General features: G+C 37.8%; 1 protein-coding gene across 6 annotated transcripts in view; it reads right to left on the bottom strand.

Moving 5' to 3' along the window:
• Positions 1-22,280, bottom strand: part of vipr2 (vasoactive intestinal peptide receptor 2) — a 118,468-nt gene that overhangs the window by 5,746 nt on the left and 90,442 nt on the right. For 4 of the 6 annotated variants that reach the window (XM_042429568.1, XM_042429569.1, XM_042429571.1 and 1 more), the window contains 8 exons: positions 16,944-17,041; positions 13,894-14,026; positions 10,528-10,678; positions 9,300-9,360; positions 7,612-7,681; positions 4,839-4,930; positions 2,119-2,248; positions 1,941-1,982 (listed from right to left, as the gene is read on the bottom strand). In XM_042429568.1, coding sequence (XP_042285502.1) covers positions 1,941-1,982; positions 2,119-2,248; positions 4,839-4,930; positions 7,612-7,681; positions 9,300-9,360; positions 10,528-10,678; positions 13,894-14,026; positions 16,944-17,041 — 777 coding nt within the window. Of the gene's footprint in view, positions 1-531; positions 597-1,940; positions 1,983-2,118; positions 2,249-4,088; positions 4,172-4,838; positions 4,931-7,611; positions 7,682-9,299; positions 9,361-10,527; positions 10,679-13,893; positions 14,027-16,943; positions 17,042-22,280 lie in introns of those variants that run through there. The other 2 variants (XM_042429570.1, XM_042429573.1) reach the window with 2 other exon arrangements.

Below are 22,280 nucleotides of genomic sequence, written 5' to 3'. Positions count from 1 at the left end.
TGGAAACAAAGGTTCCCGAAGCACTGAACCACTCGTACACCTGCAGTTATGCTGTAAATGGTTCATATATTTGAATACAGATCATTGTATGGAATGATTAATTGAAAGACCTCACTGAAACAGTGAGGCAAAATATTAGTGGACACATTTATGTATTCACTGAGATATGTGTTTAAAAAACACTTTTAAACAGAGTGACAGCTATAAACCATTTAAATATAAAGTTTTCAAAACTAGTGTCATCGGGCATCCCAGATGCTGGTTGGTTGTCTCCACTATGACACACTACATGGAATAAAACAAACATCTGTCATGCCTGACACCCACTTTTTGAGTTGGGCCATTATCAGTCTGATATTGTGTAGTCTGATTTTACATCACAAGATTTAACCACTTCCTAAAGTTGTGAAAAAACAAAGCAAAATTCTGCACCCTAAACAGCAAAGTGTATGTTAGCTGCAGCTAGTTAGCAACGGACGCACTGACTGTGTATTGTGTTTGTCTTCAGCTATGACTAAACTCAGAACTCACCAGAAACTCCTTTCTCTCCAGTCATTCTCCTTTTTCCTCTTGTGTTTGTACATTTGTGATGCAGACTATAAAGATACACAAATTTTACGCTTAAGTTTTAGTCATGCAGATACATCTTCACATCAATTCACCTGCCCCCGGTGAATTTAGCCTCTGAATGTTTTGACTTTATATGCAGTCGTGTAGCCTCTACAGTTTTCTTCGCATTCTGTCTGAACTCACAGTAAGTTCATTAATTTGGTCTTAAAAAGGACTTTGTCTCTTTTTCACAGAAATTATCTCACAGTGGCTGATGCAGGTTTACGTTTCTGGTTTGTTTGGAGTAAAACAGAAGATGGACAAAGTATCAGACAGTTTTAGTCACAAATTAGAACAGATGAAGAAAAGAGTTTTCTCTGCAGAAGCTCAAATATTAACACAAACTCTGAATGTGGTCAGATCGCATGCAGATTCTCTCCTTGCGTTAATTGCAGTCTGTGGAGTGTATAAAGTGGAATCATCAAGCCCCGAGATACTTGCACTTTTTCCAAGGAGGTTGAAACATTTTCAACAATTCGAGGCATCTTTTCGTGTCCGGTCTCGTGTTTCCATGGACTTTGTACACACACACTTTAACTACAGTACCATCCGCACACAGTGTTTAAGCAGTAATCAATCAGTAATAATTACTTGTATGTGTTCTATCCAGTTTATACGTTTCCTGCTTATTTTTTTCATCATATAGTTTGATTTTCTTGTTGTATATTAATGATGTGGTGCCTTCTAGTTTTTACTTGTTTCATTCTGTGAATTGTTATCAGATCAAATGAGGATAATAAATGTGATTAACTGCTTTGAGATGATTGGAAAGTTCCCTGGTCAGATTTTACTTGAAGACATATTTATGGTGTTTTATTCTCAATCTGTTAGATGCTTGCATTTGCAGAACACAGGGAGCAGCAGAAATATTACAAGCAGGGTAAAGCCAATTTTGAAACAAAATGCCAGTTTTCAAATCTGCCCCTGGTGCGTCGCAGTCTGCTTAGTTGGCACCGCTGTTAGGATAATTATGAATATTTTTAATGAAAAAAAAAAATCTTTTACGACACACTGACAACTTCCAGCTCCAACGAAACAAATTGCCAAAATAATTTACTGCTTATCAAATGTTTCAGCTAAAGACTACACTTAAATTAAACTGTATTTTAAAATAAGCATGTTATCGGCTGACAGCAGATGCATTTATGGGGATATTTTTAAGAGCGTTATTAATTTTTCCTCCCCAAAATCAAATACTAAAAAAACCAAGGATGTTTTATTCAAACGATGGTTAATTGGAAGTGCAGCACTCAGTCCTGATCGAATTTGTACACATTTATAAATACTTTATACTGTACAGTGTTATGTCATTTCATAGAGTGAGAGCTTACCTCACTGTTTAGGAAACAGTACAGAATGGCAACCACCAAACCCTGAAAAAAAACAACAAAATCATCAGGAGTAATTCAACATTTAAATCTTAAACTCACAACATGAAGATTAACACAAATCATTAAGGATAATGACAATAACAGAAGTGTAGGTGGAGAGAATTTTTAAATATAGCACCTGAAACGATCCAAGGGCCAAGTCAAAAAATATTTTAGAATCTTCTGCGATGGATTCACTGAGAGAGACAAAGACCACGTAATGAATCCCAAACAGAGGGATCAGCAGGAGAGTGGATTTGGCCAACCTCCTGAGAGAAAAACAGACATGAACAATTCATTTATTTGCAGCACAGTGCAACACTATGTTCAAAATGGTCTTTTTTTTCTTGTAAGTCACAGTTCACACTCAAAAAATGTGTTTCTCCATTGATGATTATGAAAAATAATGTGATCAGAGCATGAAGGGCTTTTTTTTAATTGATTTTTCATTGGAGGGCCATTAAGCAGCACAGTGGAAGCACACGCCTATATGTTTTGTTTATTTAACTCTGTTTAGGGTTATATTTACATATGTTTTGTGTTGCACTTTGAGACCAGAGATGTACTGTGTTATTGTTTTTGTTGTCTTAGAACAAAATGGCATCAACACACAATTTCTGTTCAACTTTCACCTATTTGTGTGTGTAAAAAAAAAAATCTGTTATGTTCTAATAGACTAAAGTTATGGAATCAAAACAGTATTGAAAGTCACACATCAAAATTTAATTCCTGGTAGGTTTATTAGATATACTTTTAGCACCATGCACTGTTCAAATACCATGGTGCCACCATGGCTTTAGTGCCTCTCCTCCTATGGGGACAGTCAGGTGTGTAGCTGTGGGTGGGCCTAAGTGGGCCACCCAATCAGAAGGCTTCCTTATTTTGCTGGATCATCCAGTGAATAGCAGTCAGTGAATACTGTTTCAATTATCTGACTACGTAACCAATTAAAAATAAAACAATTCTTGTTACTTCTTGTTGACCATATGATGATGTTGATGGGTCAGATTTTTGAGTGGGAGCAGGAGGAAGAGAATTCAGCTCAAGTTCAGCCGTCATTCTCAACCCAGACACCTACTCCTGCACCAGTTTCTCCTCAACAAGTGCCAAGTAGTAACAACATGTACCTGGCTGCTAATTCAGCCGTTTCCCTGTCAGCAGCAGCAATGAGCTGTACTGTTGAAAGACTCTTTTCATTTGTCAGTCGGATAATCAGGGGTCTGGTTATCAGGGCATCAGTGATGACTGCTCTCCTTTGAAAGAGAACTGACTGAATCGTTGGACTATAATGAAATAATTTCAGTGTTAAACATCAAGCCCCGTTGTCTCTGGCTGTAATCATCAAAAGTAAGCTAATTTACAATTCAGGACTGCCATTTTCTGCCATTTTTTAATGGTATCACTGTATGATATCACTTTATAGTTTGTAATTTTTGGGGAAATTACAGTATGTCATTGCATGGGACTTGACATTATCTCCATTACGTCATCGATGGAAAGTCCAAAGCCTTTGAAAAGCGGGCTAGCAGCTTTATAGCTGAATAAGCATCCATGTTTGTCTTTTTTCTTTCCTCACAGTGTCCTTGTGTGACAATTTTAAACAAACTGCTTTGTTTCGCTGTTACTTAAACTTGAGGCTAACTAAAGGCAAGGCAAGCTTATTTCTATTTGTATAGCACATTTCAACAACAAGGCAATTCAAAGTGCTTCACATAGAGGATAAAATGCATTGAGACAGAATATAAAAGCAACACAAGTAAAAAGACATTAAAATACAATTTAAAAGTGTTAAATTTGAATAAAAGCAGATAGCTTTAGGCTCCTGTTCATCTCCTAACAGTTTTACAAAATGCATTTGAGGCCTCTGAGAAACAGAATTATTATTAATTATTAAGCTAGACGAGACCCAAACACAATAAATGTTTTATTTTCAGGGTTAGGGTGTGTTAGAAGTCTTGTGATTGGAGGCCTGAGCTCTGAAGGGATACATGAATGCAGTGGATAATCTGGGCAAATAAAACCAAAACTACCCGACAGGCTTTACCACTAGAGCTAAATGGGGAAACAGTTTTGGAAAAGTAAATACGACCAAATAATAAAAACACTCACGTAGTATCGTTTTACCCCTGCAGAAGACGGTGAAATCCTCCCTCGCAGTATCACAGCATACCAAGTGTCGACTCTGCTCAGATCTACACTGAACTTTACTGCACTGACACTGAATCTTTACTTACACTAACAGATGATACAGCAGCGGAACAAACCAGGCTTATTCAGGCTTTTCATCACCCCTCGCCTCTGAACTCAGATTCCAGCAGGCAGCAGGACATGAGAATACCTGACAACTCAGCACAGCTCAGATTTCACTGGTGGGTAAAATTGCCTGAAGATTAAACAAACCGCCTCTGACTGGGCCAAGACTCAAACAGACACTGAATCGTGCAAAAAAAAAAACGCTCTGTAGAGGGATAGAGCCCCCCCCCCCTTTACATTTTATAAAGGCTGCATCATGAAACGGTGTCTTGTTGAATGAACGTTAGCGTCACTCTTATCTCCAGACAGCAAACACAGAGGGGATAAAAAAAGGTTCTGAGCGTCTTGGATGATTTTAGGGCATTTAGCTGACTCTCTTATCCACAGCAGCTTACACTGACTGAGCAGGTGTAGCTTTTGCTTAATGACAGATGAATGTTGACTGAATTGGTCAACTTTTATTAACTTTCTTAGCATGCGTGCTGAAAAAAACAGATTTGTAGGACATGTACAAGAGTGTCGAGATGGGGATTATAAAACGAAACAAAACAAAAAAGCTTTTTGCTGCTCAAGCTGTTTAGAAAGCATCACATCTATGTGAGATACCTGTATTGTGATTGGTCATTGCCACCCACGTCAGGACACCTCAGCTTCTGAACCAAGATCCGAATGATGCTGATGAACAGCATAAAGTTCACCTTGGAGACAGGGAGGAAATAGCAGAAATATCAGAACAACTCAGGAGACTGAGAGACCCATAAGGGGCGATTTTATTTTGCTGTGTTAGACGTTTCTCTGCCCACTGAGAGCAATGAATGAAAAGTTAATAAAGAGACAGAAACAGCAGAAAGTGAGTTTTTAATCCACCAAAAAGTGACATTCAACCTTTTCCCCTTATTCAGCTTTTTTTGAAGAATCACAAATCAAGTTGTGAGTTGTTTGAAACAGCTACTTTTGTGCTACTATTTGGAGTTGCTAATTCACCGTTAAAACCCACCGCAAATAATGATTGTCCAGTCAAAGCTAATCAACTAGCATAACTGGGCACAGCAGGTCTGTAGCTCCACATGCCAAAAAGGTGTGGCGTTCCAGTAAGAGTGATTGTTGTTAAAGACTTTAGAAAGCTGCTGTTAATATTTTTACCCACCAAAAACCAAAAATACAAGAGCAAAATTATAAAGGTTGGGTTAAACAATGTGTTATCTGGTGTAAGCCACTAACTTTAGCTTGCCTGGCTTACTACCTACCAAGCTAGTAACTTAGTGTTACTTTCAAGGCCAAGAGTTAGCATATTATTAGCTAGATAGATAGATTTGGGGGATTACAAATGAATGAAAAGTTAATAAAGAGACAGAAACAGCAAAAAGTGACATTCAACCTTTTTCCCTTATTCAGCTTTTTCTGAAGTATCACATATCAAGTTGTGAGGTGTTTGAAACAGCTGCTTTTGTGCTTCTATTTGGAGTTGCTAATTCACCGTGAAAACCCACCACAAATAATGACTGTCCGGTCATAGCTCATCAACTAGCGTAACTGGGCACAGCAGGTCTGTAGCTCCACATGCCAAAAAAGGTGTGATTGCTGTTAAAGACTTTAGAAAGCTGCTGCTAATATTTTTACCCCACAAAAACCAAAAATAAAAGAGCAAAATTATAAAGATTGGATCACACAATGTGTTACCTGCTGTAAGCCGCTAACTTTAGCTTGCCTGGCTTACTACTTACCTAGCTAGTGACCTAGTGTTACTTTCAAGGCCAAGAGTTAGCATATTATTAGCTAGCTAGATAGATTTGGGGGATTACAAGTTAAGTGATAAAGAGTCGGTCCAGGACACATCCGCTGTGTGGCTTGTGTACCATATCAAAGTTTATAAAATGTTAGCTCTCTTTGAGATTTGTGGATGTTAAAACAAGATGACTTTGCTAAACACATCAGTTAGTTTTTCTTCAAGTAAAAGTGGAACACAGTAAAACATAAATTACTATTGTGTTGCTTGTACAAGTAATGTATAATGTATAACTCTTGTTCACAATTGAACCGCATCATGCCCATAAGCGCACTATTCTAGGGCTAACTAGCCAAACCCACCACACGTGAATCATAAACTGGCGAGAGTGTAGATTACCTGTTAACTTTAGCTTTTAGTATTTCTTGTAGGACTGATTTAACATGATATCATGTATTGTAGTGATGAAATGTGTATTTTGTATATCTCACATTTTTCACAAGTCAGCTGAAACATTCAAGACGGAGTTTTAAACAACTCAGTTAACTTTGCTAACTAGCAACAGCTGATAACATTTTCCACTGACAGTACCAATTGTTTTAAAAACTAGCATAAATTTCAATGGTTAATCTGTTGTTAACTACATTATGTGCCAGACTGGAAAGCTTGACAGGCAAAGCAACACTAACTTCGGGGGACAAGGGTTAGAAATGGTCAGATGATAAAATAGTTTCCAATTGTAGAGAAATTTAGCTTTTTATACTTATAGGAAATCACTTGGAACTTAATATACCAGATGATGAACTTTACAGTTATTTTTGGATTTGTAGTCTTTTAAACTTTAACTCACATTAAATTACATTTATATGTCTGGCAGCAGCTCCTGTTAAGAGTAACTTGCTGAGACTGTTAAAGGTTGAAACAGCTTACAGAGGGACTTCACTCAGCAGGAGAGAAGGAATACACTCAGCAGGAAATCCTGTGAAGTTAATAACATGAGACATGGGTGCTAACACACTCGCTGTTACTGGATGCCAGAAAGAGTGCTCCGTGATGTGTGTGGATTTATTAAACAATTCATTAGGGTTTAAAAGGTTTCCAAAAAGGTCATGAACCTCAAGTAACTTCAGCTGGAAATATTGGGCATATAACTTACAGACTTTTGCAAATGGATGTCCCTTAAGGTGGCAAGAGTCTCTTAGTTTTGTAGAAATACTTGGTTGATGCATGAGTTGTGACATTTTAACTGCTGAACTTAACATCATGACAAAATAACTACTGGCCTGCACACAGTCAGTTTTTTTTTTACATTTACTAACAGTAAAAAAGGCATAAAACAAAAAAAATATAAAATAGGTGGGATAAAGAATCCATATGGCTTTACAAAGGTTGTATAATAGCACCAAATAAAAAAAGAAAAAGAAAAAACGGAAATAGGAAGGTCAAATAATAAGACATAAGAGAAGTCCAATTATGGCAAAAAGCAATAAAAGTTCTCAGGTTATCAAAGGTTTGACCACTGGATGTTTCCCAACAACACCTGTATCCTTAATAACATACTCCATTTTTCCATTTGAATGCTTCTTGAACGCAGCTTCTGATAAGCATGGGAAACACCTGCAGAGAAACGAGAGGTAATGAATCTCAACTTACCATGATGGAGAATCCGATTGGTCCATTGATCACCCAGTTGGGTATGGGGTTGTCATTTCTCTCCCAGCATCTGAAGGCACAGCAAAAACCATAAAGTAACCAATTTAACATAAAATATGTGCAATACACAACAGCATCTAATAAGTTACAAGCAGAGGAACCACCAAGCAAGAAGCCACTCAATACATTCTCATGCAAACATTTCAAATTATACTGAAAAATTAGAAGGCAAGGCTCAGTCTGGCCCAAAGCCATTTTTAAGTAATTTGACATGTTCAGACTTCATGATATCAGCGCCGTAATGGCCAGACCCAATAGAAGTGGAGTGCTAGGAACAAAAATGAGTATTGGTTGTGTGGTCGTTTTATCCTGAGTATATTGTCATAGTTAAAAAAAAAAACAATGCAGCATCAGTGGCACCTCACAATATCCCAACAACAACACTTTGTTGGTCTTCTCAGTTGGTACATTGGCTGTTTGGGGCAAATAAACAAAGACTATACAGAAGAAAATCTGATGCATTGATAAAAACAAAATGTGACAAAGTGTAATGGATGATATATTTGAAGTATTTGACTTAAACATCGCTCAAACTTTCGCTCCACTGACAAGACTAAAAACAGTGGCAGAAAAAAACGATGAGGAGACTGTAACGTTCCTCAAATTCATATGTAAAACTAACAGAAGTGTCATATTTCCATAATGTTTTTCCATTTCTTAAGCTTTGACTGCCGCACTTTTAATTAATTAATTAAAATTTGCATAACCTTTGAATGGACACTTGACTTAAGGCTACAAATTATTATTATTTTTTTGGAATTGTGGACCAATCAAATCATCTTTGACCAAATAATCGTAACTCAACATCTACTAACTCTCTCCGGGACTTTTAACAGCATCTCACAGTCTTTATCAACGGATGGAGTTTGCTCAATTGTTGAAAGCTCCTGAAGACTCCTTTCTCAAACTACTATTCCCAAGGTTAAAAATGAACTTTGAAGCTCAAGTTTCATTATCACACTCCAAAGACTTTCCTCACACTGTGGAGCTGTCTTCTGCGATCAGACTGCTGCTCTGTAATTGCTGCTGGAGAGTTGTTTCAGAGAGTCGTTTTTAGAATACGCCCACTTACTGTGACTCGCAGTAATGAGCTGTAGTGTCAGCTGTAATAATGTGCAACAGAAGCCGAGCAGATTTGTGGCACCAGACTCATATGCTACTCCATGCAAATCTCACTAGCTGAATTATCCAATAAGGTGCTCTTTGACATGTGGGATATTTGTCTTAATATACTGTAAAGCTGAGTTCCCATATGGTTGTCTGCTGACAAAATCTAATCGATAAAATGCAATTTGTGGACTTGATGAAATAACAGATACAGTCCCTGTTGATTGCCACTCTGTGCCACTCTCTAATGTGATTGAAATTCCCTATTCTCCAATCACACCATAAAGGAGAAACTAATAAACAATACCACAGAGTGAAGGAGAATGGAACCACGTACGCTCACATATCCACTTGATGCAAAACAAATTACACATCATTATTAATACTGAAGGCGACACGTGGCATGCGCATTCATGTGATCCAATTTAATCTGTGTGATATGTTTTGAAGGACGTTAAAAAAACAACAATTACAAATCATGTTTCCATGCTGATGAGTGGTCGGTTGTTGTCGCCACTCACCCCGTGTCCTCCAGATAGATCCTCGTCATCACCCACGCAAAGACGAACACTGTGGGGATTCCTGCAAACACAGGCAATACTTGTCAGTAGATCAGTTCATTGTTGAAAACATAGAACATCATCAGACTTTAACCACATTGGTCTCAATACTGTTAGATAAAAGAAACAAGCATGCTCATAACATGAACCACACAATTACACGTATTTACATTTTGAATTATCTTTTGCAACTTAATTCTTTAGCATTAAAACATTAATGAACATCAAATCATGTCATGAGGTTTAGTATATCAAAGGCTTCCTGTAAAAGGTGAAAATACAATACACAACAATAGGTTCACTTTGTTTAAAGCTGCATTAATCAATTTTTACCCGACAGCTAAACACTGAACACAGCTCAAGCTGACAGACACAATTTTTGCCAAACAGTACTATCATCTTATAAAGTTGTAACAACAAACAGTTCTCTATTTACACATCCAACAGACACAGAGCAACATTATCATCCTTTTGGAGCTGTCAGACAGCAGGTGGTTGCCGCCACGGCTGCTGCTCAACAAAGTCGATGCTCTGTGTTATGAATGTCATCGCCGTGGCTCCCGGCTACGACCGATCCACGAGTTTGTGTAGTACACTCTCATCACGAAGCTAAATAAAGCATGCAGTCGCTTAAAATAGAGGAAAAGGTGAGTAATACATAGGCTAGTGAGTTTTGCTAACTAATATCAGATTTTTATTGTCTCAGACTGGATCATCAGACTTTGAGACTTTGTTCTCCGCTGGTGAGAATCTGTATCATTTGAGAAAGATACCAGTAAAGTCAGCTCATGTTTTCCTTCCTGTAGTTTCTGTGGTCATGGTGGCAAGTTGGAAAAAGTTGGACCATCATAAACTCCAACGTGCGCATTCACGAGAGTCATATTTCCATTGAAAACAATGGAGCCGGCAGCAGCAACCTCTCGCTATCTGACAGCACCTTTAGTATCCACCTGACAAGTCTCCTTTTAGCTCTGTTTTGGTTTCCAACAACTCTTTAGAAAACAATCTGGCTCTGTAGCAGCTAGTTGCTAAATTTGTCGGTCAGCTGTTTGGTGCTGGGCAGATAGTGTCGTAGGCTGTTAAACCAAAGCTAAAATAGGCTAAGAAGCTAAAAAGTTTAATGATAATTCAGTAGGCATTCGAGGCAGAATTTGATTCAATATTAAGATGTGAAATAGTGATTACATACCCCAGCCGATGAACATGTAAACGATGAAGTGTCTGTTCTCGGAGAAGATGACAACAAGCAGCGTGTGGAGGTACAGACCCTCCACCAGCAGCCAGAAGAAGTTGGCCATGATGAAGTACTGGAAAAACACCAGGCTGGCTTTACAACCCACCTGAAAACACACACAAAGGACAAAAATGCATGATAGAAAACTACTTAAAGGTCAAAGATCTTAACTAGGTTATAGACTTTGTATCTAACCTGTAAATGTTAAAGAATATTAAATGTCACAAAACGCAATTCTGTGACAGCATTACCGATGACATGGAATTAACCTTTAAGTCATTTTCTCATATCAACATCCTGTTGTTTGTCCTTGCAGGGCTGTATATGACTGTAGTGTTGGTACAGTCCCCTACATCTATCTACAGGGACACTGTGGGTTAATCAGCCAATTATGCTAATTATTGTGATATGTGGGTATACATTCCCCTTTTTACACTGGGGCGATCGGCAAGTTCACCGGGAGGCTAAGCTTTAATTTGTAGATGACAGCATTACGAGCTGGGAGCAGAAGGGAGTATAAAGGTCAGAGTGCCCTGACAGAATCCCTGCAATTATTACACAGATGTTTCCACTCTTTAGATGTGAGCAAATGAGGGCAAGTAGAGGAGGAAGTTGTAGTATAACTAAGAAAGATCAAACATCAATGCTTTTTGAACATCAAAAAACAGTTAAATATGTTTCGTCAGCTTCTTATGCTTGGGTCATGGGACTACATAATGTTTTTGCCTTTTCAGATGATCACTGTGTCAGATTAGGTGGTCACAGGAGTCGTACATTTTTTTGACTTGACTGAGAGATATGAGCCTTGCTGTCTTTCACAGCTTGTATGGAGTTGATGGGAAAGGTCAGCGCCCAGGACTGATTTCTTTCAATGCCATGTTGTGTCACAGAGCACATTGTAAAAGCTGTCAAGCTAGGTAAAAGCAAAAGCAAAAAAAAAATCTGATATGCTAGTCAAAAACTTGTAATCACAATGTCCACTTTTTTTTTCAAAGCTTTCAGCCAAATCTCTTGGCTTTTATCAACATCAAGGCCACGAGATGCGGCTCAAAGTTCAGAAAAATCCCCAAAAGATTTTTTTTTTTTTTTATCAAACTGCTGTTTCAAAGGTCAAGAGTGTGTTGTGGAAATTGTCTGACAACACTAAACACACATATGAAATAATAGACAAAACACTGCTGGGTTGAAGATTAAAAAAATATTCCTGTACTATAAGGAGACAGAACACATAAAGATTTGCATCAGTTCGTATCACTGAACAAAGAGCAAACCTATTCTATTATAGTTGCAGAAGGAACAGAGAAATGATCTGTGATTGGTCAACGTATCAGCTTATATGATTACAGCCAATGGCAAACATCCACGAGGTATACATTTACATGCCCATGTATGCTAGATAAGAGCCACGTCTCCCAAGGACACAGGAGGGCAAGAACCCTAACCTATATGTGGCCTTTGACCCCTTAACCTGTCCTGTTTACTCCAAGACCAGGATGTTACTTTATCTGAGCCTAAGCCAGAATGGAAAGAGAGGAGTGGGCTTCCTAAAACACATTCCTTCTCTCAAGGACACATTAGCAGAACAAATCATCATCCCTGCACAACTCTGCACATTAAAATGATAAGCCAATCCTTTGATATTTCATTACCTTTACAAGTGACCCTCCACGCTCAGCTACTGTCAGTAGAAATCCAAGATTCTGGTCTCTGATACTGTGAGCTATATTTCACAGTGACACATTTCACAGGTTAAAGTGAGTATTTTTCACACCAACGCTCAGTTTTGTCTCTAACACCCCACGTCTTTCGGGTCAGGCCATGATTTAGCTCCATCGTGTAGTCTGATCCCGGCACTTAATCTTTGATCAGATGATTTAGTTAATTTTACACAGTATTATATTTTGACAAGCTCAAAACTCATCCCAAAACCTATTTTCTGAGTATCAGAGACTCATATTCTGTAGGCTTGAATGTTTGCTCTGAAGAGTGGAGGATGGCAGCTTTAGTCAGCTGTAGGATGGCAGCGACTAAGAAAAAAAAACAAAACACTTCTTAAACTACAGTTTTAATATAACCCACGTCTCCCCTACTGATCTGCAAGTTCAGTACTTTCCAAACACTATGAGTGCCTTCACATGCATATCCTGGTTATGGTTTTTGGAGTATGCCAGTTATGTGTGGTATCCTAGTCTCAGAAACCCTATCCTACCCTATCAACAGTACTCCCAATAAAAACCAGGACACTATGGCACATAAACACCTTATCAAGGTTTCTTTAACATTTTCTGTTGGTAGAGAAATTACTGGCTTAGATGTTGAGGAAACAAGTCACAACTGGACACAGATGATCAGAAACCTGGATACTGTTAGAATCATGTAAACAGGGAGCTGAATAACCAGGTTTCTCATGTTCCATGTAAACACCATATTCAGAATATGATCAAAACCAGGAAAGTCATGTGCAAGTAAATGCACTCAATATGTAGTTTCACTGACTACTCCTATGTTGCCTTTGTTGCCTGTTGTCATAGCTCTGAAGGTAATAGTTATAAATAGTGTATTCATAGCAGCGCACTGGCACATCGATGATTGTTCTGAACATAATGAACATTCAGATCAATACAGTTGAAACGGATAATGCTGCAGAAGCGCTTTGAGAAATTTCAACAGACATTTTAATGCTTTTTTTTTTGTAGTCGTGACTCTGGATTTGCATTGGAATCCATTGTAATTTCCGTAATTCAAGGCTGACTGGCTGCTATCCTGCACAAACCTTTCAGAGGCATATTACAAGCCTAGAGCAGATGACTATTCCTCTATGAGTGTGAGAAGTTTGGCTTGTTTTGTTCCCACTAAAACCTGGAAATTACATTTTAATAAAAGTTTTGGTTTTGTTACCAGATGTCAGGGACATACTTAGACTGTTATTCAAACAATGAATATATTGCAGGAGAGAAGTTCCTCATCCTAAATGCTAAATGAGACAACATAGATTCATCAACTAAATTAAATTTAGTTATCAGTGTAGAAAACAGCTGTAAATGTCACAATAAATGAGTTTCACGCTTTTGTCATGTTTATGAGACATTTGCAAAATTAAATACGTTTAAGACAAAAAATTTAAAGTCTAATTTATGTAAACCTAATTTAAATGTCATATTAAAAACAGTTGCTGGGAACGTCACATTGGAAATGTCCTTTTGTGACAGTTGTGCTGTTAACACGCGAGTGTGTTGCTGCCCGCTCTCTCTCTGTGTGCCGCCTCGCTCGTTTCCCTCGGGACACGACTCAGCTGACTGAGGACAGAGGTGGTGACCTCACCAGCGATGGCTGATGGGAGCACTGTGTGCTGCGGCTGAAGAGGATGTCATCTTTCACCAACACGGCCACGGCTCTCAGGATGAAGGAGAAGAAGAGGTTGAGGTGAATGTAGTTCCTGGTGCAGTGGAGCTTCCTGCACAGATATAAAACATACAAGTGTTGGAAAATTAGCTTTGTCATTCAAAAGCTTCACACAATTCAAGTTTCACAGATGGGGTTTATTTCTATTAATTCATTTAAGAATATATTTCATATATTAAACTGTTTCTTTTAGGGCTGTATCCAACAGCAAGCAGGACCAACAGAATTATGTTTCATCTGTGTTGCAGCTAGAGATCAGCTAGATATGCAATTGTAGATTTTCTATCTACTGATAGTTGATTTGTAAAATGTTTTGATGTAATCTATGAAAGTGAAAAGTTCAGGTTTCTTCAGGGACCAAATGTTGCCGCTATTTGCCTTCCACTGCTTTACTGTTTTCATGCAAATACTGTAAAACGATGAATTTGCTGTTCAGTTTTTATTTTTGTGTGAATGTAGAAAACCGTTGAAAATATATGCTTTCTTAAAAAAGGATAGAGTATGCAAGGTCAGTTTTGCACTGACTTCCGGATTTGATTTATACAAATACTTGGATTTATTGTCTCATTAAGGCCATGTTCAGACCAACAATAGCGCTGGATCAAAAAACGCAACCTCCTCATTCATTTCAATGAGGCTCGGGCACAGTAGGGTCCCGATGCAGAGCGCCCAGATGAAAAAATACAGGTTCATCCAACAGTAAAAGCTAAACCTGGCTCAACTTTTGCTGCAAGGCAGTGACATTGATATAGGTGCAATTGTTGAGAAATTAAATGTTGCCGACTTTCCAGAGTGGAAAAATCTTCCTTCATAGTACTGATTGGCCCAAATATTTTCCTCTTGAAATTACTTTTAAAAAATTAGGGGTCAAGGACTTGACAGTTAAATGTTCACAACATCAGATTTTCCTTTTGAATAGAGGCCAGCTCCTACTGAGACTGATGCATTCACTTAGTTGAACCTGCAGGAGTTTCTGAAGGCTCGTCGAGCATGTTTTTTCTGCTACGTGACGAGTGAAAATTAGTTTAAAGCATCTTCTGACGTCTTTACCGCACAAACGAACTGTCATCCGAATGTGTCAAGCAGCCAAGCAATTACTGCTGTCACAGAAAATGACAAAAGAGAAAAAAAAAAGAGAAAAAGATGAAGATGGTGAAATGAAAAATAGAAAAAAAAAGTATTTTGACCGCTTCATAGAGCCTGAGAGGAGAGAGTGAGTATGTTGAGTCTGCTTTAATAGAAGATTTTTTACTTATTTTTCAGAAAAGGCTTCAAGTATGAGGACTCTCTTCTCCTTACATTAATAGTATCTGAGGGAAACTTTCACACAAAGTTGAAAGTGTGTTGTATCGTCAAAAAGTCTTCTTCCAAAAACAAGTGTCGGGGAAAAAAAAGGGAAATCGTCTTATAATCAGGGTCGTCTTATATTCGGGCCAATACGGTATTATCAACCGTTCTGCAGTGTTAAGCCTTGCAAACTCATAAATCTTAAACTCAACGTGACTTCCTGGATTGTATTTCATCTTCTCACCAGTACCTCTAGTAACACAGGCAGATGCAGGAGTTTTATTCAAATGCAGAACTTTTTTTTTTTTTTTTCAGCAACGTCTGCTTTAGCTCCATCATGCAGCATCACTTTATCCTCCGCTAATCTGCTGGATATCTGAAACCGCGACCAAAAGAAAATTGGGGATCTGGAATTCTTTCCCCCGAGGCCTCCGAAGTATGAAATACTTTACCTCGAGATGGCAGAGGCTTTTTTTCAAGGACATTAAAAAACATATTTATTTGACCTTGCATTCAACTACTGTCTCTATTTTTATGTGTCTCCTCTGATTTTGTTTCCTCTTTAAGCTTTTACATTTTACCTGTAAACTATTAATTTGGCAATTGGCTTTTAATATCATAAATATCCATTTTTATCATTTTTCTGTCTTAAATTGCATATTATTTTAACTTTCTTTTATTTATTTTTGTTTTTTAATTATCATTTGATGCATTCTTTTAATCATAAGGATTTTATTCCACAAAATTGTGCTTACAAGGAGTGTAATAGTTTGTATTACTGTTATATACTACAATTCCCCATCAAAATTAAGGATGATACATCTGCTGTTACTATTAATAACTGTATCCATATGACATACTGTACAGGTTTCTTTCCTCATGGAGAACACCAGCTTCCAATCAAGTTTCAGTCACTTTTCAAGTGGATGTATAATAAGCTCTCACTCAGGGATCAGTGCAATAAAACCAGGAAAGCCGAATGCATACGTAGAGTTTTGATACTCGCGGAAGAGGAAGAATTTAAGAGGATTAACCATCATCAGGCACACACAATGATAATCTCAATCACTGCTGTCAAGAGTTTGTGACTTTTTTTTTTTTTTTTACTCAAACTCAATTGTGTCGAGTCAAACACGGCCTTAGAAAAGTTTTTTCTTATGTCTCGATTAAAATATCTTCTCACAGATGTGTAATTTATGCATATTTATCCATCTGAGTTCAGAAACTAATCCCAACAGCTTTTTTTTTTTTTTTAAAAAAAGCTTCAATAAAGATCATTTAAATTAACAAAAATGAATAAAACTAAACCCATTTTACCCATAAACTGAGAAGCTGACACACACACACACACACACACACACACAAACATCTGTTGACAATTAGTTGATAAAGCTGTGAAATGAAAATTTAGTTAATTTCCAGTGCTTGTTCATTTAAAACCAAATTAAACTGACAGCTTATCCTCAGACTCTGCTGACGTGTCAATCAGAGCACGAAGATAAAAAAACACGAGAAACAAAGACCTAAAAACTGAGCGTGAAATGAACACCAGCCACTAAGATTCAGTATCGTTTCTGTTTCTTATTACAGTTTGTTTTTTTTGTATCGTGAGCACCCAGCTTCCTCACAGGGGTCCCCTGAGGTTTTATGTTGCGTAATAACGTTTGAATATTTAGTCTCACCGGAACAGACAGAGGATGGCGCTTCCTGTGGTGAGCGCGATCAAAGACAGACTGTGACCCAGAGTGTACAACGTCTGCACGACCATATAGAAGACCAGCTGCAGAAACACAGAGAGAGAGAGAGAGAAGAGCAGGGAGGTTATTATTATATTTTAATTATCACTCTTATGACAGTGGCAGTCACTCAGTTTGTGTGTCAGTCCAGGAGAAGAATATCTCAGAAATATCAGGAGTAAATCCTTTTTTTTTTTAACTCCTCGTGACCAAAAATCAGTGATAACGTTATGTTGTTTTAGTTCCCTCAATGCAAAAATAAAATGTGCAAATGCAAATGGTCCCAGCAATACCGACCAGTTAAGGGTATGTACTGTATGCTGCCATGTGGCCTAATGCAGAGTTAAAGGTCAAGTTCACCATTTTTCAAGTCTGGTGTCCATATGACCATTAAAACAGGTTTTTCTTGCTGTAATCATTCCTCCTGTTCATACTGACCATTTGAAGATCCGTCCAAATGCACTTACAGTGTCTGGTGTCCATATGACAACCCAGTTGCCAGAAGAAAACGTTGGCATTGAATGTTTCTGCAAACCACAGAAACGTTGAATATATACGTTTCAACACGTGAAATACGTATCATATCAACATTTCTACAAATGTAGCATATTAACATTTCTACCCATTGAATAATAATGTTTTATGGTGTGACAACGCTGTGGTTAAGGTCTGGTTAGGTTTAGGCACAAAGACCACTTGGTTAGGGTTAGAGAAAGATCATGGTTTGGGTTAAAATAAAATAAAATTAAAAAAAAAAAAAAGGCCGATGTCTCACTAAAAAAAGCCGGTTTTCTCGCCAGAAAAACGGCTGCAGATGTCTTGACGTCTCGCTAAAAACACCCGCTTTTATCAGTCGAAACGGGAAGCGGACACTGGTTTCGGTTTTGAGGTGGTCGCGAACCGTGCTCTCTACTTACTAACCATCCACCTGCCCCTCCTCCTCCTATATAGGAAAGATCAACTCATATAGATCACATGTGAACTACATCACTTTAGAAATGTTGATATAATACGTGTTGTTGAAATGTTAATATGCTACGTATTTCACGTGTTGAAACGTAGATATTCAACGTTTCTGTAGTTTCCAGAAACATACAGTACCAACGTTTTATTCTGGCGACCAGGCTGCATATGACCATTGAAACAGGTTTTTCCGGCTGTAATCATTCCTCTTGTTCATACTGGCCATTAGAAGATCCCTTTATAATGCAGTTTCAATGTAAGTGATGGGGGACAAAATCCACAGTCCTCGTTTTGAGCAAAAATGTACACTACTGTGCAAATGTTTTAGGCACTAAAAGTAAAGTGAGGATGCTTTCAGAAATAATGCCATGACTAGTTTTTATTTATCAGTTAACTATATACAGATTTCAGTAAACAGAAGAAACCTAAATTAAATCATTATTTGTTGTGAGCAGCAGCAGTTCTCCTCGGTTCACCTGCACACAGTGTTTCAGGTACTCGGCAGGTCGGTTGGTTCCTGCGTCTCGGAGAAGTCGCCGCAGTAGTTCTTCTGTGGATTTCGGCGTCTCAGCTGCTTCTGTCTCTTCATGTTAATCCCAGACTGACTCCATGATGTTGAGACCAGGGCTCTGTGGGGGCCAGACCATCTGTTGCAGGACTCCTTGCTCTTTATGTCGCTGAAGATGGCAGAATGAATTTGGGACCAATCAGATGCCTCCCTGATGGTATTGCATAATGCATTAGAATCTAAGCATCTAAAGTGCCCTAAAACTTTTGCACAGTACTGTATTTAAAAGTTTATCTGAAGATAATATGAGGTTTCAGCTGTCTGAGTTAGTCAAATCAAGTGGATATCTGCCACATTTAGTCTTTTTTTTTTGTAAAAATGTCCCTCTTTGTGTCTCGACAGACAGTGTTTTACTGTTCAGCTGCAGTGGAAGGATCATAAAAAAACAGGGATATTGACTTGATTTGACTCATTTGGACGCTGAAGCCTCATATTAGCTTCAAATAAACCTTTAAATACATTTTTGCTGTGGATTTCCATCACGTACATTGAAACTGCATTATGAAGGGATCCTCTAATGGTCAGAACAGGAAGAATGATTACAGCAAGAAAAAAACAATTTCAATGTTCATTTGGGCTCCTGACTGTTGTTTTAACACAACTAATTTAATTGAGGCTTGGATCACTTAAAAACTTTAAGGAATCCTAGATTCTGAATTTGACCAGGCCGAATTTAAGCAACTGATTTTTAGGTCTGAATTGAGCTTATTGAATTTGAGCAATTTGAACATCGTTGCTGAATATTGGGTATAGAATTTTCTATCTGAAATTGTCAACATTATATACTGTAATTACGTTTTTTTGAAATTACAGGGCTTGAAATTGACAAGTGAACATTTCAAAGAGGGGAATTCAGACATATGGCTTTCAAAGTAAAACATTAATTAATTCAGTAGTGATTAAATTTCAGTTGTTTATGAGATTCACATCCTTATGGCCATTATTTGCCTCCTTACATTTATGATTAACACAGATTTGTTTCATTCTGAATGGATATACTTAAGATTTTACCACTTTTGCTGAACTGAAAAACAGGCCATGATACACAAGAATAATGAGTGATTCACAGACTCCCTCATAAAAAGGCAAAATACCAGTCTGGTGTTTGCGGACCAGTGCTGGAGATGAACTACTAATGCTACTAATGGTAACATGACCAACATGGAGTGTATTTTAATTCGAAAAAACCTGTCACACTTCCAGCTGAGTCACAATCATTTCGAAATGAAAGTATGTTAGAAATCTGGACAGTAGCTGACCCTCTCCCCGTCTGCCCTGTGCTTAAAAAAGCTACCGAAGCTGTCAACGACTGCGGGTTGGAGGATGGACCGGATAGCAACCGACACGACATCTGGAGGAGACACTCTGCTATACTGTCAGGCCACCTCCTCCAAAAAAAACCCCTGTTGGGGAACAGTAGACAGTTTCAGCAGGAACAGGGACAATCAGCAATGTTGAGATGCTGAACTGTGATGTTGTTACGTAATGTGTTTACTGTTTATACTTTTGAAAACAAAATATTAAATTAGTATTTTTACCCAAAAAATGTTCTTGCATTATAAGTTTGATTGCTCCCTTCACTTTTTTTTTAATAAGAGTGATTGAATGTTGCTCTGTCATGCAATATAGAACTAAGGCATGTCTCATAATTTGGAATAAATGCCCTGGAAATTATCCAAAATGCTTCCGAAACATATTTCATGAGGGCAAAAAAAGCCCTTAAGTTAATTTTTTACAAAGGTGGGGCACTGCATATCACTCCTAAAATCAGAGGCTACAGATTTATCAACACGGGCTGCTTTCACTAGTGTCTCTGTGGGAGAGAGATGAGAGGACGGAGGAATTTAATTCACCGAGCGAGGACTGCTGTCCTCGCTCACTCCAGTGTCATTTTGAGGAGGCGGAAATTACTCATTACACACAGCATTTCAAGTGTCAAACATTATGATCCTTATTGTTGTTTATGGCTGCAGATCTGGCAATATTGGCTGACTTCGCTGCCAGCAAAGCTCGCTGGGAGTAAGTGAATAAAAGAGAGATAAAGGCAAGACAGCACAAAGGGTAATTCAGCGGTGCCATTTGTGACCCAAAATGAGCCAAACAAGTAAACAGCAAAGCAGTTACTCGACAGCAAAGAGCCAAAACACAGGAGCAGAAGTTTAATATTTTCACAATTGAGATATCTTCTATGAAAAACAGGAAAAAAAAGCACTTTTTCAAGGACAACAGACAAATCAGGATTTTCACTTCTCACTTGGACTTCACCTATCTGATGATAGATAATTGTATTTCAGTTGACGAGGTGGAGGTGTAAGGTTTTCTTTCTATTATGCACATTTCCAGGTCCGTATTTACTTTATATTTGCTTTACTGGAGTATCTTTGCATGATTTACAGTTCAAAAAGCTCCTTATTTATCTTATACTGGCTCTTTATGCAGCCCCTCAGTTCAGCCTCTGTCTCTAACAGGCCGTTTTAGCTCCTGTCTCTTTAAGACCCGCCTCCTGATGAGCCTACTCTCTTCTGATTGGCCAGTTTCCAGAAGCTGCTTTTCGGCAGATTTATGGCAGCTCCCGAGGCTACGTAAACAAACATTAGCAGGATTAGTAGGATTTCACTTATTTTTCTCATTCTATACATGAAATATAAACTTTTCAGATACATCCGTACATGTTTGGTGTATATATAATCACTCATTACATTTTCAAATTTGAATCAAAAACTGTCCTGTGATGTCAGATGACATGAAATAATCACACACATCTGAAAACCGACGAGCTCTTAACTTACATAATGATTTGTTAGGGGACAGATACAAATATTTTACCATCTACCTTTAAATATTTTCATGAAAAAAGGAAGCTGATTTGTTCTTGCTGTGTTTGTATCACTTAAAGCAAGTGATTCTCTCTCACAGTATATTACTACGTTTTTCTTTTTTCCGGTCTGTAGTCGTACAGTAAAGCTGGTCTGCACTCTCTATGACCTTCTTTCCTGCTCCCAGTCTGTGTTGTGAAATGTCATGTAATGTGTCGGCACCAATTAACCAGGTCTGATTCCTTTTACTCGGGAAATAAAAGCAGTTCCGAAAATGAAATACGGAGAGATGATTTGACATTTTAGTCTCCAATTAGACGAAAGTACTAGACAATTAGACATATTTAGGCCAAAAAATAGGTGAACAAAATAATTAACTTGGTAAAAAAGCAACAAAATTATAGAAAAATATTAAAAACAAACCAAAAAAGGGAAAAAAATGGGAAGTATGATTTGAAATGACTGATGATTATGATTTATTGATGATATAATTTGCCTGTTTATCCTCTTATATGATTTGTCTTTTCCCCCATTTTACTAGAAACAAACATTGATGAAAGTGACATCTCAGATAAAATAGAATTAACAGTGACTGATGTCACAAACAGTAGTTGCACTGTGTTTTAGTAAAAAAATAGGTTAGAAATACAACAGGATTACTAGAAAAACATTGAAATATTTACTTTCATTGATACTTTTACAAAAATATCTCTACAAATGTAATGAAAAAAAGGGGAAAAAAAACACTTTGGAGAGAAAATTGTCAACATGTTACTGAATCAGGACTGTGATGCCCCGTTTTCTTCTCTTGTGCATCACTGCAAAACAAAACGTTAAAGTTTATACCCTGATTTTATCATTCAAGTGCAAACTTCAACTTATTTACAGTGATTAGTTTTACTGTTTGAATTAGAGGCCTCAAGTTGTTTTCTGTGT

This window comes from Thunnus maccoyii, chromosome 12 (genome assembly GCF_910596095.1).
Source record: "Thunnus maccoyii chromosome 12, fThuMac1.1, whole genome shotgun sequence".
In the NCBI taxonomy this organism is placed as follows: domain Eukaryota; kingdom Metazoa; phylum Chordata; class Actinopteri; order Scombriformes; family Scombridae; genus Thunnus; species Thunnus maccoyii.
Note: the sequence above shows the minus strand (reverse complement) of the source record. Positions and strands in the feature narration are given on the sequence as shown.